The sequence below is a fragment of the Mesoplodon mirus genome (assembly GCF_964341445.2).
Source record: "Mesoplodon mirus genome assembly, chromosome: 3".
Taxonomy (NCBI): Eukaryota; Metazoa; Chordata; class Mammalia; order Artiodactyla; family Ziphiidae; genus Mesoplodon; species Mesoplodon mirus.
The window spans coordinates 121,059,526-121,076,005 of record NC_138978.1 but is presented as its reverse complement, the minus strand read 5'-3'; the positions used below and the strand labels follow the sequence as shown (position 1 = coordinate 121,076,005).

General features: G+C 44.8%; 1 protein-coding gene across 4 annotated transcripts; it reads left to right on the top strand.

The window, feature by feature from the left end:
- Window positions 1-702: 702 nt before the first annotated feature.
- On the top strand, window positions 703-15,442 carry ETV3 (ETS variant transcription factor 3; the record flags this gene model as incomplete). Of its 4 annotated transcripts, none has more annotated exons than XM_082612835.1 (5): window positions 703-895; window positions 2,856-2,911; window positions 3,504-3,741; window positions 4,980-5,095; window positions 10,699-15,442. In XM_082612835.1, the coding sequence occupies 4 exons, from the start codon at window positions 2,866-2,868 to the stop codon at window positions 11,832-11,834; spliced, it is 1,536 nt and encodes a 511-aa protein (XP_082468961.1). In that variant the 3' UTR covers window positions 11,835-15,442. The 4 variants fall into 4 exon arrangements, with proteins under 4 accessions (XP_082468961.1, XP_082468960.1, XP_082468962.1 ...); XM_082612834.1 differs by having other exon boundaries at window positions 2,853-2,911; XM_082612836.1 differs by having other exon boundaries at window positions 2,853-2,911; window positions 11,126-11,240.
- Window positions 15,443-16,480: the final 1,038 nt, after the last annotated feature.

Genomic DNA, 16,480 nt, shown 5'->3' with positions numbered 1-16,480 from the left:
AGATGCTTATAACTGCTTGAGCAGAAACAAAAGACGGAAGACAAAGAGAGGAGAGATGTAGTTGAATGACTTAGGGAGAAAACTTGCAAGCTGCTTAGATGTGGACAAATGAAGACTAAAGGCAGGGGGTTGGGGGTCAGCGAGGAAACGTCACACTCCCCTAACGGAGCGGGGTGGAGGGTGTGATGCCTAAGCAAGGCGCTTCACAGAAAGCCTCGCGGATTCTTTTGTAAGTATCTGAAAAGACTCTTTTCTTAGATGGCAGTAAACGACCTCTGAGGTCTGCGGGTATCTCTTCCCATTGTGAAGGCGCTCCTCTCTGGGAGGTCGCAGGGCCCTTTTAAGGAGAAACGGGGGACCCCCTCTCACTGGTCTGGGGGAAGCTTTATGCCGGCGCCGGGCCCGTTCCCGTGGGGTCTGCGAGGTCCCCTCCCGCGACAGGCGTGACCCCCGGGGCAGCGCCTGGCCCACACCAGGCCGGCGGGAAAGCCCCCAGCAGCCCCGCTGGCCTCTAGGGCCACTTCCCACTGCGAGTCCCGCCGAATCCCGCCCTGCCGCCCGCCGCGAGCGTGCCTAACGTGCCCCCGCAACGTGACGCACGCGCCGCGCCGAGGTGGCTGCGCGGGCAGCGCGGCGGGAGGAGCGCGCGCCGTAGGGCTGGGTGCGGGCGGAAGTCGGCATCTGCGGAAAGGAGAAAGGAAAGGGAGACGCGACTGGGTGCGGCGCGGCTCGGCTGCGAGACCGGCAGGAGGGCGCCGCCCCCTCCCCCGCCCTCTCCGCTGAGGATGGAAGTGACGAAAGCAGCCGAGGAGGTCACTTCCTGCTGGGGTGGATGAGGAGGAGCCGGAGACGCCGCGGAGGAGACCGGACCGAAGACGGACCGTGCGGGGGAGAGGTGAGTCCCGGCCTCGCCGCCAGGTTCCTCCGGGCAGAACCCCCGGCTTCGGCGTGGACGGCGTCCCTGCGGTCGGGGCCGCCCGGCGAGCCACGTACCAACCCAGCCGGGCCTCCCCCAGTGCGGGGGGCGGGGGAGGGAGGGGGCCCCGCGGCTGAGGGGCGACGGGGATCCAGGCAGTGTTCGTGCGGTGGCTCCGCGGAGCTTCGAGGCCACGGGTCGAGGGAGGCCCGGCCGGGAGGCAGGTAAAAAGGAGGCTCCCGGGGCTGCGGAAGTCGGGACCGGGAGCTGCAGCGGGGGATCCGCGGCACCAGACTCTGCAAGCCTCACTCTTTGGGGAATGGTCGCGGTCCGAGGGAGGGCGAGGGGCCTGCCGGGCTTTGCAGAGTTGAGATGAGTGATCCTACTTGCACAGAGTGTCCTCGGAATGAATTTGCCTAAGGCATGGAGAGGCGCCTCCGGGCCCCTGGGAGGGAGGCCTTTATGGGTGAAATCTGGGAGTTGGGATGTCAGGAGAGAGCTTCCTGGGCAAGTCATTGTTGCAGCGGGGTTTGGATCGCAGAGTCGTGGTGGGTGAAGGCATTCCGGTGGCAGAATAAAGACCCCGCGATCCGACAGAGCAATCTAGTTGTTAGCGTCCAGGGCAGCTTCCTGGAGCCGTGGGGAAATTAGTGTTTTTCCTCTCTCATTGTCACGGAGATGGAAGCAGCCGGGAGAGGAAACTCCTGCCTCAGCTCTGGGGGCTTGTTATTGTGTATCTTGTGTGTGTAATTCTGTGTCTGTGTTTATGTTTGTTTTTTCCTTCCTTTGGGGTGTGTATCTCACCCTCATTCCCTGGTAGTTTCATAGCCCGAAACTTGCTGGTCTTCTTAATGTGTATGGTGAGAAAAAAGAGTCAAAGGATCTAGAGGAATCCTAGGTTAGATGAAATTTCAAGATTAGGAATTTGTACCCACCCCACCGTAGGGTCACTAAGGCACCTACATTGCCTCCAGACTCCTGCTAATGTTGGTTGGTACTGAGGGCCTGTCATTCACCCTGGGGAACTGCCTGGGTGAGGGTCCATCTGCCTTCTGCCCGCATATCCCTCTGGCAGTTTTACCCTTCCCTCCTTTTTGTTAAAGGATTGACTGATAACAGGCTGCTTGCTGCTAGGAACAGGAAATTTATTAAGGAACTGTAAATCTGGGTGGAATGAATTCAAATCACAGCCAGACTCCCTCCACTTGTTGAACAGAAGGTTCCCAGAAATGCTTGCTTTTTTTTCCTTCCTGTTAAAGGGAGAAAATGTAAAATTTTTTCTCAACGAATAATTGGGGGAGTGTGTGTGTGTTTTTGTATAGAGTAACTGTACATATGGTGTGTTTACTTAATGTATCCCAGGGTGTTGTTTCAAGGAGGAAGGGGCAGTTTCTGACTGGGAGAAGTTTTCCTTCTCCCATCTCACATAATTCAGGAAAGTAAATCAAAATCAGATGTTCATTCTTGAGTGGCAATCAGATGGCTTTGGATTTTTTTTTTTAACTCTTCTTTAAACTGGTACATCTGGGTGAACTCAGGCTTGTGTGTCTTGGCATCTGGGCCTGTCTAGTAATAGAAGACAAACTGTTTGACTTGTTTTGGCTGCTTTTTTGGACTCGTTTCACCATACCCTTTCTTTTTTACATTTGAAGGACTGGTCAGGCGGAAGAAAGCAAATATTAAAAACAGTGTTTACAATTTGTGGCTTAAAGTCAGGTGGGAGATAATTATGGCCTTTGAAGCTGATGACTTGAGGACCATCATTTGATGACTTGGGGATTAGCAGTTTGGAGGTGACATGTTTGGAAGAAAGAGGGTTACATAAGGAGGGAAAGACAGGGAAAAAGAAGTTTGGGGAAAGGCTGTGCCAGAAAACATTGGGAGGATAATAAATAAATAGCACCTTAAAGTAATTGATGTGGCTTGTATCTCTCAGCAGGAGGGTGAAAATGAAAGCAGGCTGTAGCATCGTGGAAAAGCCAGAAGGAGGTGGAGGTGAGCAGAAGTTAATCATCTTCTGACATACCTGGAATGTCCCTCAGTGGTTCCTTTTCTCTCCACTCGGGCTTGGTTCACAAATGCCAGACCATGGCTGACAGCCTCTTGACAGGGTAGATACTGCTAGGACAGCTGTAGGCTTGCTTCCTATGGATAAATGTTAACATGTCTGGCCACCACACCCTTATCCCAAGCTTTAGAGTCTCTTTCCTGTTAGAGACACAATTCCAACCTTGAGGGTAAGGTTATATTTTCCTAAAACATTATCTTTCCTGTTTGTTCCCTTTGGAACTTTCATGTCCTTACAGAAAGTACGCATGAGATTTAGTAAGATCTGAAAGGGTAAGAGATTAGACACCTGGGTGCTGCTGCCCATCTCTTACCAGATTTAATGATTGCCACAAGGAAAGGTAACTTCTGTCTGCTTTCCTCTCGGCTATTGTGGTTAGCCCCAGCTGACCGAAAGGGTGTTTGTGGCATGTTTGCACAGCACTCCAGAGATTCTGAGCATTGGAATGTGAGGTTGGGGGTGCAGGTATGTATGTTCCTAGCTCCTGACTACCTTGATCTTGCCCTTTTCATATTAAAGGGTATCAGTTTCCTGATTGGGCCTATAAAACAGAGTCGTCCCCGGGTTCCCGGCAGATCCAGCTATGGCACTTCATCCTGGAGCTGCTGCAGAAGGAGGAGTTCCGCCATGTCATCGCCTGGCAGCAGGGAGAGTACGGGGAGTTTGTCATCAAGGATCCAGACGAGGTGGCCCGCCTCTGGGGCCGCAGGAAGTGCAAACCACAGATGAATTATGACAAGCTGAGCCGGGCCCTGAGGTAAGGGAAAGGATTCCCAAATCCATTGTGTTAACAGATTGGAAGGAGACTAAAGTAGTTTGGTGAATGTTAGATAAAAAAAGATATCAGGTGATAAGAGACTACACTAGTGAATAAGGTGTAGCTTTAAAGTGGGAGTGGGAGCTGTTGAATCTGCGTAGCACAGGCACAGGAGGAGAAAAGGCATATCTTTGGTTATATGTAGGAGGGAATTCCAACGTGGCTGGCACTGGATTCTGACAGCCAATTCTGCTCTGTAGTGGGCGAGAATGTGTGGTGAAACCTGGATTGGAGCTCATTTATAATCCAAAAGATTAGTTTACACTTCCCTGTTAGAAATCTCTTAGAATTTCTCTTTTTTAGGCTCTCCTGGAAGAAACTAGAAAAAGAGTGAAGCAAGCACACAAGAGAGCACTCACTGCAAGGTAGTGCCCGAGCTATTCAGGAACCAATCAGTGAGCTCAGTGCGTTGTCAGTTCATAGGTTGCTCCCGCCTGTCTAAAGATTGGTCACTATAAGTTTTCGCAGGTTTTCTTTTCCTCTTGTCAGTCTTTACATTTCATAACCCTTTAGCCCTCCAGGGGCCAGTTTATATAACCTGTGCCACTGAATAGATTCAAGCCTCAAGGTTCTAGGTACATTGAAATCCCCTTGCCGTCCTTCACTGTTAGTGACCCTGAATGTAAAATCTGGGCAGCAGCGTCGCTGGAGCCTCTCACTTCCTTTTGAAAGTGAAGTAGGCCAGGCTGACGGCTGTTTTCCAGATCAGGGTGTACCATTGTTTGACCTGCCACCATAAAACAGTTCTGCATTCCTTTGTCTATGCCTTGAGCTTAGGCCTCCAGACTAACCACGTCAGGTCTCCCAAGAGATTTGTCTGCCCCCACCTGGGCAAGGCAGAAAGGAGAAACAAGGCAGTGACATACAGTGGAACAGGAAGGAAATGGACTAAAGAATTGAAACCATAGAGAGATAGAGAAGAAAGGTGGTTGGGGCTAGGTGTTCAGGATCTCAAAGTGAGATTGTCTTTGTAAAGGACTAGAATTTAGTTGAAAATTGAATGGGAAAAGTACGCTCTTAGGTCTCCCAGCTCTAACCTAAGGGCAAGGCTGCAAAAGAATGATAGTGATGTTTGCAAGTAATACGCAGCAAGAATTGTTGATCTTAGTGGTTACCTAAGTATATCAAAAACTGTCAGTAGCTAGAAGATAAATTGACGTGCATTCCTGTTTTTACAGATACTATTACAACAAGAGGATCCTTCATAAAACAAAAGGGAAAAGGTTTACTTATAAATTTAACTTCAACAAGCTGGTGATGCCCAACTACCCATTCATCAACATACGGTCAAGTGGTAAGATGCAAACACTCTTGGTGGGGATAAATTTTGAGTTGAAAAAGAATTTTAAAAACCCAGGTCTAATATGTGATCACATAAGTCCCAGTATATAATGCTGTAATACCCTGCCTAGTTGGTTGCTTCTCTCAAAGGCTTTCTTCTGGACCCTCAGAAACCGAAATCTGGGACATAGGTACATTATGAAGGGAAAACACACCCATGGTTTCTGTTATCTGCTCAGTGTGACTGGGAAAAGGAAAGGTGATCCCAGCAGGGGTGCAGGATTCCAGAAGGATATGTTGATTTAGGGAGTTGATGGGACTTTTAGAGACATGTGTTTATAGAGTCAAATATGAACCTAAATTTCTGGAGTAGGATTCAGTTTGAGACACACATGTTTGAGTTATCCTTGAATGGACACTTGTAGAAATGATCAGAAATAGAGAGACCTTCAGGATAAAAAAAAAAAAAAAAAAAAAAACCCAGGTCTAGGATTTGTCATGTTTAAGGGGTATTTAGAAACACCAAAGTAATATGATCCCCTGGATTTCCTCTGCGTTCTTGCTCAAGTTTTCCCATTCATCTCACAGGAAGTGATAGACTCTGCAGCATCAAGATAGATTTGGTTTATTTGGTTCCTTTTTCTGAATATTATTTGTCATCTCCTAGATATTATTGCATTGTCCTCTTTAGGAATGGTGTTCCATAGGTGTGTGTTGATCTTTAAGTTCAGGACTCAGAGTTTTAACAACCTGCCCAGTGGCTCTTTGATAGACAAGAACTAGCTTCTACAAACACTTCCGATTTTCTATGAAACAACCAAGCTCACCCTTATCAAGTGAATGTCATCAAAACCACAGCATCCTTGATCACAGAAAGGAGGTTCATATGTTTGCAGTGAAAAGCAGTGTCTTTGATCTGCACCAACAACGCCTCAGAGAACAGGACTCTGGGGTTACTTGACCTTCTCTCCTCTGAAGTGCTGCAAGCCTTCCCCTCTAGGCTCTCCACAGGACAGGTTTCCATTACAGCTTCTCACAGAGGTTTTGGGTCTGCCTCTCAGGGATGCAGAAGGCAGTCTCTGATAAGGATGTTTGTTTGTTAGTTTGTTTGTTTTAAGATGCAAATCAGACCCCTGCCTAAGAAAATAGATTGTGTTTAACTAGTTTCTGAGCAGTCCATTGATGCTCTGTCTTTGTGGCATTGTACAAGGCCAAGAAATCTGATTGTGATTCTGTAGTATTACAACTTCTCAGAGAAAAGTTGGAAGAAGCCTGAAAAATTAGAGCAGGGGTGTGGCTGAGAGAATATAATGCCGAGATCCATAGCAGATATGTAATTACTGCACACAACAAGTTCGGGCAGTTTTAGCTTGATGCTGCTATCGTTACAGTTCCATCTCTCCTGTAACCACTCCCTTCTGTCCCTGGGGCATGCATTTAAAAAAAAAAAAGTGGTATTGGAATGCATCTCTCTAATTACAACCTGTTTTCTTTCCTTGTGCCTGAGGGAGAGGCGTTAGGAAATCAAACCTGTTCTAACCACTGGAATCTTGTTTCCTCTATTTTTCACCCTTACCCCCCTCCTGTGTACCTAGAGGAATTTTGACTCTAGCTGGGTATACCAGAGTGTGTGAGTCTTGTTCTTCTGTCTTTGACCCATTTTTTTATCTATTGAAAACCCACAAGTCCAGCCACTTGGACAACCTGGAATGGGGCATTCATCAGCCCTTGGGAGTAATATGCTTTTCCAGGGAAGGGAGATCTGGACCCTCACTATATGAAGACTCTGGTCTAGAAACCTAACAGTAGTGGCCTAGCACCACCTATTGTGCCTGAAGGTGGTTCAACCAACATTTATCCTTAACTAAGCTCAAGATCCTAATCAGAAAGCCATGGGGAAAGCAAAACTTTTAGGGATACTACTTCGTTTTTACATCCTGGTTGCAGATAACCCCAAAGAACTAGAGTCATTAGTTCATAGAGAACTTTTACCCAGATAGACCAGATGTTTCAGGTTAACTTTTATGATGACAAAGGAATGTAACATTTATTGAACACCTACTTAATGGAGGTACTTTTGCCTAGTGTTTTTGTGAATTAACTCATGCAACTCTCCTAGCCAAATAAAGTATACATCTCATTACCCTCATTTTACAAATGATAAAATTAAGGATGACAGGGCTTCCCTGGTGGCGCAGTGGTTGAGAGTCCGCCTGCCGATGCAGGGGACATGGGTTCGTGCCCCGGTCCAGGAAGATCCCACGTGCCGCGGAGCGGCTGGGCCCGTGAGCCATGGCCGCTGAGCCTGCGCGTCCGGAGCCTGTGCTCCTCAACGGGAGAGGCCACAACAGCTAGAGGCCCGCGTACTGCAAAAGAAAAAAAAAAAAAAATTAAGGATGACAGCAGAGTCAAAGATTGATCAGAGTGGCTTGAATACAGTTATCTATTGGACACTTTCTCAGGAAACAATTCTTGAGAGATTGAGCTATTGAAATAGATCATACATTCCTTCTCTGGATTGAGATTCATTCATTTGTTCAACAGATAATGTGTTAAGCCCTAAAGACAAAGAAAAAGATTATGGGGGAGCTCTTTCCCTCAAGGAACTTAAAATTTAGCAGGAGAGATAAGATATATGAGGTTTAACACAGTTCGGAATACAATGTGGAATGTGATAAATGCTCTAAGAAGCAGAGCTATGTGGATTTAGATCCTGGAGGCTAGCGAGAGATTGTCTAGATGGTGAGTTGATACAGTTGGGCTATTTTGAACTGTGTGTTTTTAAAAATAGAAGCAATACATTTAAAAATTTTTTTAATTTTTTTAATATTTAATGTTTAAGTGTATTTTTAATATTTACCTTAAAATGTATTTTTTAAATGTACTTACATAAGAAACCTTGGAAAGATACAGAAGATACTAGTAAAAATGCTACCTGTCAGGGTGTGGGGGGAGAGCAGACCAGTTCAAGGATGGACTTGAGACCTCACTTCACCCCACCCCAGTTTTTTTATCTTTATTTTAGAAAACTTTAAAGCTACAGAAAAATTGAGGAAAAAATTGAACATCAAACACCCATATATCCTCTATCTAGATTCACTAATCAATAGATAAACATTTGCTTTATATTTCGATATACTTTTTAAATCTTCTGAGATTAAGTAGCGGATGTGACACTTCATCCCTGTGTACTTCAGTATGTATCTCCCAAGTACAAGGACATTCTCCTTCTACTCACAATAACATTACCATACCCAGGAAGTTTTAACATGCTCTAATACTATTATCTAATATATGGTCCATATTTAAATGATATATGCCTTTTAAAGTTTTGCTTTTTTAATCATGATTATTGTCTAATAAAAACTTATTTATTTTAACAAACACATGCAGTTTGCTATGTGCTGGTACCAGTTTAAGGACTTTACAAATATTAACTCTTGTAGTTTTCATAGCATGAGGATTAGTCCTGTTATTATCCATTTTACAGGTAATGAAACTGAGGCACAGAAAAGTAAGTAAGTTACCTAGAGTAACACAGCTATTAAGTGATAGGGCCAGGGTTTGAACTTAGACAAGGGCCTTATTATTCCCATTTTGCTAAAGGGGTTCAAAAAGCAGTTGGTTACTTGTATCAGGCTGCAAGGTAGAAGGTGCTGGAACTAAGATTCAAACCCACGTTTTCCAGCCCTACTACTCTGATTTCATAGTGGCTCCACGAAGGTTGTCTTCTTCAAAGCAGTGTTATTCATACTTCTTTAAGCAGCAATCTTAGTTTTCAGACAAAATCTTAGATTTGTCATCTCAACATACTGATTCAACATATAAAAATAGGGCTGCTGCATTAATCAGAGGGGAGGGATCCAGAATGCCACCTCCAAATTGCCTTCCTTCACTCCCTCTAAATGCATTTGGAAAATGCTATGTATTCTGCCACTTTTGCAGATTTACAGTGTACCTTAGCCTGTGTAGGGACTGAGATATCCTCCAGTTTAGAAAAAACAAAGCGAAAAACTAAATTGTTTAGGAGATAAGACCTCCTCTACCACCTCCCTTCCCCCCCTCCACATTATACTTATTCAGTCCTTCAGAACACATAGAAGTGTTTCTGTTTTGTTTTTTTTGCTTTTGAATAGATGTGCTCTTAATACAAAATAAAGATCCAGGAGAATCAAAAAAGAATAGAATTTTAGCCATTGTAATAAGCTAGTAGAAGTGATACTTTGGAGACCCTCCTGACTCTACTCAAATTATATTCAAGGTCATCCATCTGTTTTTCCTAATTGTGCAATTAAATCAGTGGTTTTAGAAAAAAGACCTGCAGACCAGTTTTCTGTGAAACATCATTTTGAAATGCTGCTCTGGCACAGTGTTACTCAGGCACATGTGCCAAGAAAGCTACAGTCTTGCACATACCTACCGATTCCAGAGTCCTATCTGAGGATGACTCAATTATAACAAGAATAGAAGACTGCAAGCAATTCCTACCCACATCGTATCTTGTGCACCTTTTTTGTTTCTTCTCCTGGATCACCACACTTTCACTTATTTGGGTTTTTCTTATTTTTTCTTCTCCTTTGTCCTTCCCTCAGAGTAAAAATAGCCCTCCTGACATTATCAGTGATAGAAGCCACTGATGCCTCCCAGGCACCCAAAGGGTCCCTGAGGCCTCGTACCTCTCTTATGCTCTGATTGTCAGAAGGACCTTTTGGGGGAGTTGAGAACTTGTGAGGCTCTGAAGTTGACATGTGTAGCACAGTGTTGGTTTCTGCCTAGAGCTTCAGTTTTTAGTCTGTGAATTTGGGAGAAGTGGTAGGTGCTCGACTTTCTCCCAGCGTCCTCAGTGCTTGAAAGCAGGATGGTAGTGGAGATCATCATACAGAATATGTATAATAGAAAATAGATTGGAGAGATTTAAAAAATTTTGAATCTCTACAAAGTAGTGATTGTATATCTGAAATGATAAAAGGTACACCATGAGAACCTACCTTAACAAACATAGCCTCTTTTTGTGATCTGTTTTTGTTCTTAAAATGTGGTCTTGTTCGTGTTCATATATGTGAGGTGAAGGGTCTTCAGGCTTTTAACGCATTGTTTACATACATACCGTTCCCAGTTTTGTTCGTTGGTTTTGGTTTGTTTGCTTACTTTATAGATGTGGCCAAAATTATGAAAATAAGCTGAGAGTTAAAGCAGGTGGTATATATACAGTATTTAGAGTTTCAGAGGAGAAGGCTGTAATGCCCATTCATTCATTCAACTGGTAGTTATTAAGCACCTACTAATTATTAAGCCCTGAACTGCTGGAAATCTACTTGCAAATAGTAGGAAGTCCCTGCCTTCATGGGATTTATGTTTTAGAATACAGATAGACAAGTAACTGATATTTTAGATAGTAATGAGTACTGTGAAGACAGTGAGTAAGACTCTAGAGGAAGGTGGCAACTAAATTGAGTACAGGAAGCTGAGAGAGACAGGCAGCTGAGGCATTCGGTCCAGCTGGAATGTTTATTTTCTGTTGCTCTTCAACATCTTGTACTTGTTTAGCATGAGTAAAATTGCTGATAATGAATGACCAGACCTCCAAAGTGGCCTTTGTCCTTTCCTCCCTCACAGGTGTGGTTCCCCAGAGTGCGCCACCGGTGCCAACAGCCTCTTCCCGCTTCCATTTCCCACCTCTGGACACACATTCTCCAACTAGCGAGGTGCAGCCAGGGCGCTTCTCTGCCAGCTCCCTAACTGCTGCTGGCCAGGAGTCAAGCGCTGGCACTGATAGAAAGGTGGAGCTTTCGGAGCTGGAGGATGGCTCAGCCGCTGACTGGCGCCGGGGTGTGGATCTCATGTCCTCCCGGAATGCTGTCGGCGGAGGCATTGGCCATCAGAAGCGCAAGCCTGACATCATGCTTCCCCTGTTCTCCAGGCCAGGGATGTACCCTGACCCCCATAGCCCCTTCGCCATCTCTCCCATCCCCGGCCGTGGAGGCGTCCTGAATGTCCCCATTTCACCAGCCCTCTCCCTGACTCCCACCATCTTCTCCTATAGCCCGTCGCCAGGCCTGAGCCCCTTCACCAGCAGCAGTTGCTTCTCCTTCAACCCTGAGGAAATGAAACACTACCTTCATTCTCAAGCCTGTTCTGTGTTCAACTACCATCTGAGTCCGCGGACATTTCCTCGTTACCCAGGGCTCATGGTTCCACCGCTGCAGTGCCAGATGCATCCTGAGGAGTCAACCCAGTTTTCCATCAAGCTGCAGCCCCCACCTGTCGGGCGGAAGAACCGGGAGAGGGTGGAGAGCAGCGAGGAGGCAGCGCCTGTCACTGTTCCCACGCTGGCTCCTGTCCCCCCGAGAATTAAGGTGGAACCAGCCTCTGAGAAGGATCCTGAGAGTCTCAGGCAGTCAGCACAAGAAGAGGAGGAGCGCTCTCAAGAAGAGGGCAGTGTGCCAAGCAGGACCACAGAAGAGGAAAAAGGCACCATCTTTGCCCGCCCGGCTGTACCGCCTGTCTGGCCCTCTGTACCCATTAGCACCCCAGGTGAAGAACCCCTAGAGGTGACTGAAGACAGTGAGGACAGGCCTGGCAAAGAGCCCGGTGCGCCTGAGAAGAAAGAAGATGCCCTGATGCCCCCCAAGCTTCGGTTGAAGCGGCGCTGGAATGATGACCCTGAAGCCCGGGAGCTGAGTAAGAATGGCAAGTTCCTCTGGAATGGGTCAGGACCCCGGGGCTTGGCAACGGCTGCTGCTGACGCTTAGAACTGGAAGTTGATTGGGAGCTGTTTATACTATAATCAAACACATACATGTATTTATGTAGCAAGATTTCAGGGTGGGGGGTGGGGAGGGAATTAGGCTGGTTTGATCCTTCTAGGGGCATAGACTTGTATTTTTATGTTTGGGGGATAGGATGGGGGTATCTTCTGTTGTAAATTAGATGGGATGTGAACACACTTTTTTTCCTGGTGAGTAGGACATGGGAAGGGTATTAAACTGAAAGAAGAAAGAGCCTCTGTTTCCTGTTGAGGCTTACACTTTCTGACAAACTCCCAGAGGGCCAAGATACTGTTTGGTCCCATGATAGTTCAGGTTCCAGACTTGTTTCTTTTCTATTGTATTTATATATGGAAAGCCATTAATGAATTTATTTTGCTCTGTCATAAAGTACATAAAAGGGAAAGGGGCGTGGTTGGGAGGTTGAGCAGTGAGAGACCATTAATACGAAGTACTTTGCCTGAAATGTTTCTTTATAATTATTTCAGGGGAGGAATAAGATAATGTCAGTCTTATGGGGGCAGGAGGATGTTCAGGTGTTGCTCTTTTTCTTTTTCCCTTTGTTGTTGTTTGGCTTCTTTTTTTTTTTTTTTTTTTTTTCCTTTTTATAAAATGTTTTCAGGAAACGTGAAATGTACTGCCAGTTAGAGCGGGGCTGGCAAGGCACAGGCGCTGAGCCTTCAGCTACGTTGTTGAGACAGGAAGCCCTGCTGTGAATTTCTTGGACATTTCACCTACTTCACCTATTAAGAAGCCATGAGGAGTTATAAACTCTTGTTCAGGGAAGAAAGAAGAGGGCAGGAGGAAGTAACCCAATGCCTTTAAAAACAAAAACACAAAAATGCTTTTTTTTTTTCCATCGTGGGTTTGGGGAGCCAAACCAACGTGTGACTGAGCGAGTTGACTGAGAGATGTGACAGAGTTGAAGATGTCTTTCTGCAGTGTCTGGTTCTCTTATCGTTTTCTTAAGTCAAAGCCTTAACAATGAACATACTTCAACATGATACGGGTCTGTCAACGTAAACCTGTAAAAGGGCATAGACAACTTTTCAGATAATCCAGGAGTGTTGGAAGATGGTTAAATTTTAAGCTGGTATTTAATCATCTCCACTTGATGTATTGGGATAGGTAGCAAAAAGGCAGGATTGTGGGAGTTAAGGGCAGATGATACCTGGAAACACAGAAGGTAGCTGGGGGTACAAGTGGATGTTTAGGAAGCTGAAAGAAGCGGTAGACAGGAGACACAGAAGGCAGACAGATGCCAAGAGGCCTGGTGTAAGTGAAGCAGTGGGTGTCTGTCCTGTTGTGGTGTTGCCGTTCTTGCCATACCCATTCCCCTAGATTGTACTAATTCTCATGATCAATTGACTCTCCTACATGAGACCCCAGGAATTGTTTCTTTATGGGAAATTCCCTTCCAGCAACTTCAAAGGAGTGGGAATGTATTGATCTTACATGAATCAAAAGGAGCCTGGATTAGGGGCAGAGAGAAAGAAGCCACAGCCAACTGTGTGTGTGTGTGTGTGTGTGTGTGTACGCGCACATGTAAGTACATAGTAGTATACAGAAATACCGTACATGGCTCAGATCCATGAGCAGCAGAGAGAAGAAATAACTGCGTCTCTGATAGGGGCAAGGAGTGGGCACAGGGATGTTGTCTAGAAATTGGAGAGATTCCTGGCTCCATCTCAGCCTAGGTGAACTCAATGTAGTAAGAAGCACTTGAGGGTTGTCTTTTCATGGTGGGCGGGGGGTCTATTTTAAACTGGAGTGCGTGCGTGAGAGAGGGGCCCAGGAGAGGTTTGAGCTGGTGAGTGAGTTGTTAGGTGGCTTAAGAGGACTTGAGTCCATCATGCTCTTTTTCGGCAATTGTCCTCTCCCTTATTTGATTCAAATTCCGTGAGTGACTTGTCTTTCCCTGGGAAAAGGATTAGGAGAATGGTCCCTAACAACTCAGGCTTTGGTCAGGCTGCCTTTGGTTGGTTGTGTTTTTGTCGGTTTCTTTCTCTGTACCTCGACTTACCTCGAATCAGAAAGCAAGCCCAGGCAGGTGGAAGAGGCATCTCTGCTTGGCATTGCCCAATCTAACCAGGGAGGCTGGCTGCCCACCGTCTCTGTCCACTAGAGGGGAGGGCCGGCAGGTGTCAGTATGAACTCAGGAATAGAAACATGAGGCCTTTAAAATAAGAGGGAGAAAAATCCGTGATGCATACCTGTAACCCCCTAGAACCCAAGTGCCAGAATTAATTCCTAGATGCTGCTTCTGTTTGAATAAAAAGTCACAGCTTTTACACTTGAAAAAAACACACTCAAAAAATGTTCAACTCCATGAAAACTGTTTTTGGCTTTAAGAAATTGTTTGGTGTTTAACTGTTTCCTTTGATTGCCATTCCACCAGTAAATTGTTGCTTGATTTGCACTGCACACTGGGGTTGGGGGGAGGGTCCTACACAGAGCCAGACTTGGGCTTGCCCGGGAGGTGGACCAGGGGATGTGGAGGTCACTGATATTTCCTGGAGCAAAGGGGTGGGAGATAGTTTTTCTTCCCCAAGCCCACTCTGGGCAGCACCTGTCACCAGCCTGGCACAAAGCCAGGCCTTTCTCTTCCGCGAGCATCTCATCACTGAACAGCAGGTGGAAAGGGGGGACAACACCAGACGTATTTTGCCTCCCCATTTTTTCCACCTTTTGCTGTGCCAAATGTTTAACATTTTGCAAATACAGATCTTGAACATGTATTAAGAACCTGTTCAAACTTTGCTTTTCTGACTCTAGAGAGGAAAATAGTAGAGATCTCTTCAGGGCATCCAGCCTTGCTGAGCTTTTTTTCTTTTTTTTTTTTTAAGAACGGCTAGGAGTGAACTATAAACAATTCACTAAGTCCCTTCAACCCCCAGTTTTCAAGCTGCACTGCATTAAACCCAACTCGCTAACTAACACAGGGAATTACTGCACCCTAGTCCTCAATGGGCCAAGAAACTTTCAGAAGCATTAAAAAAAAAAAAATAGTTGGAAGTATACCACTTCTCACCAAGCGGGTAGAGTCGGTTGGCTGTTTGTCCCTTGTTTTTTATTTATTCCATAATTATGTTTGTGTTTTTTGTTTTGTAGAGAATAATGGAACATACTTTTAAATTTTGTTTAAAAGAAAAAGAACTTCGATCCAATCTTTCAAGAACTGTTCCATTTTTTTGTTTCTTCTTGGGGGAAAAAAGTTACCAGTTAATTTGTTTTGAAATATTTAGGCATTCTTTGAGTTATAAAATTGCGATGCAGGGATTTTTGGGAATTCACATGTGAAAGATGACTTCACTAGTTATCCGCTTAAGCAGAATAAAGTGTGTATATGTACATAAAATGTAAGTAATCTTAACTCCATTGTGCAGTGCCTTTTAGATGTTCCGCTTTCTATAAAGTCTTCAAATTTTTGCATATATATATTATATATATATGATGTAATGTTATAGAAATATATGTATAATATACATATTTTTTCCAGGGGTATCTGATAGCTCTGTATTTTGTTATGGAAGTTGAAAGAAAAAAAGTATTTTACCTCAGAAATTAAAGTTAAATAAAATTTTAAAAAAATACTTTTAAGTAATGTTTGTGGAGCGTTGGTTTTGTTGTTGATACACTAAGCCAGGGTGGTCATGCCAGAGAATGTGCCGCGTGCATGCTAGCTCACCCACCTGCACACTTTTTATTCCTGTTGTGCAGGGGCCAACACAGTGAGGGTAGGTCCCTTAACAGCTTTGGAGGTTGTCAATTTCCTTGAGTCAATACGTGCTGCTAGATAAAGGACAACTGAAGCCAGGGACACGAGTTAGTGGGGAAATTTCTACCTCAAGATTGATTTGAGGATTCATTAAGAGTACCTGGCAAAGCCCGTCACAGTAGGCCACACTTTGTATGAATCTATATGAAATGTTCGGAATAGGCAAATCCACAGACACAACATAGATTGGTGGGTGCTGTGGAGAGTGACTGCTAAGGGTCACATCTTTTTGGGGTGATGAAAATGTTCTGGAGTTAGTGGTGATAGTGGTACAACAATTTGAATAGAAAGGCCACTGAATTACAGTCACTCTAAAAGGGTGACTTTTCAGCTATGTGAATAATAATCCCAATAAAGGTGATTTTGGGATTATTGATTTTGTTTTGTTTTTAAGTACATGACAAGCCAGTGCTAGGGAAACCTAGTATTTCCCAGTAGAGGACAAGAATCCAGAGGAGTAGGAGATCTTAATGGAATATTGAGTATCATACAACACACCTTAAGAAAAATGGTGCCAGACTAAGTATTCTCATTTTACTCTTGAGATAGGCAAAGTGATCTTCTAAAGATATCAACGTTGGTAGAATCACAGCCAGGTGTTAAATTTGACTTCTATGAAAGAGTCCTGTGAGTTCAGAAAGGCTGAAATTGATGAGGGATGAGGCTAAAGAGGCAAACCAGGATAGATTATGAAGGGTCTTAGGAGACACCTAGAGTTTACATTTTACTCTGCTAGCAATGGCCATCCCCAATATTATGCAAAAGAGTTTGGGCTAGACCAAAGAGGAGCATGAAGGCCAGCTTGTCAAATTAACATTTCTGCTTAAGAAGACTATTAACTCATTTTGGCAGG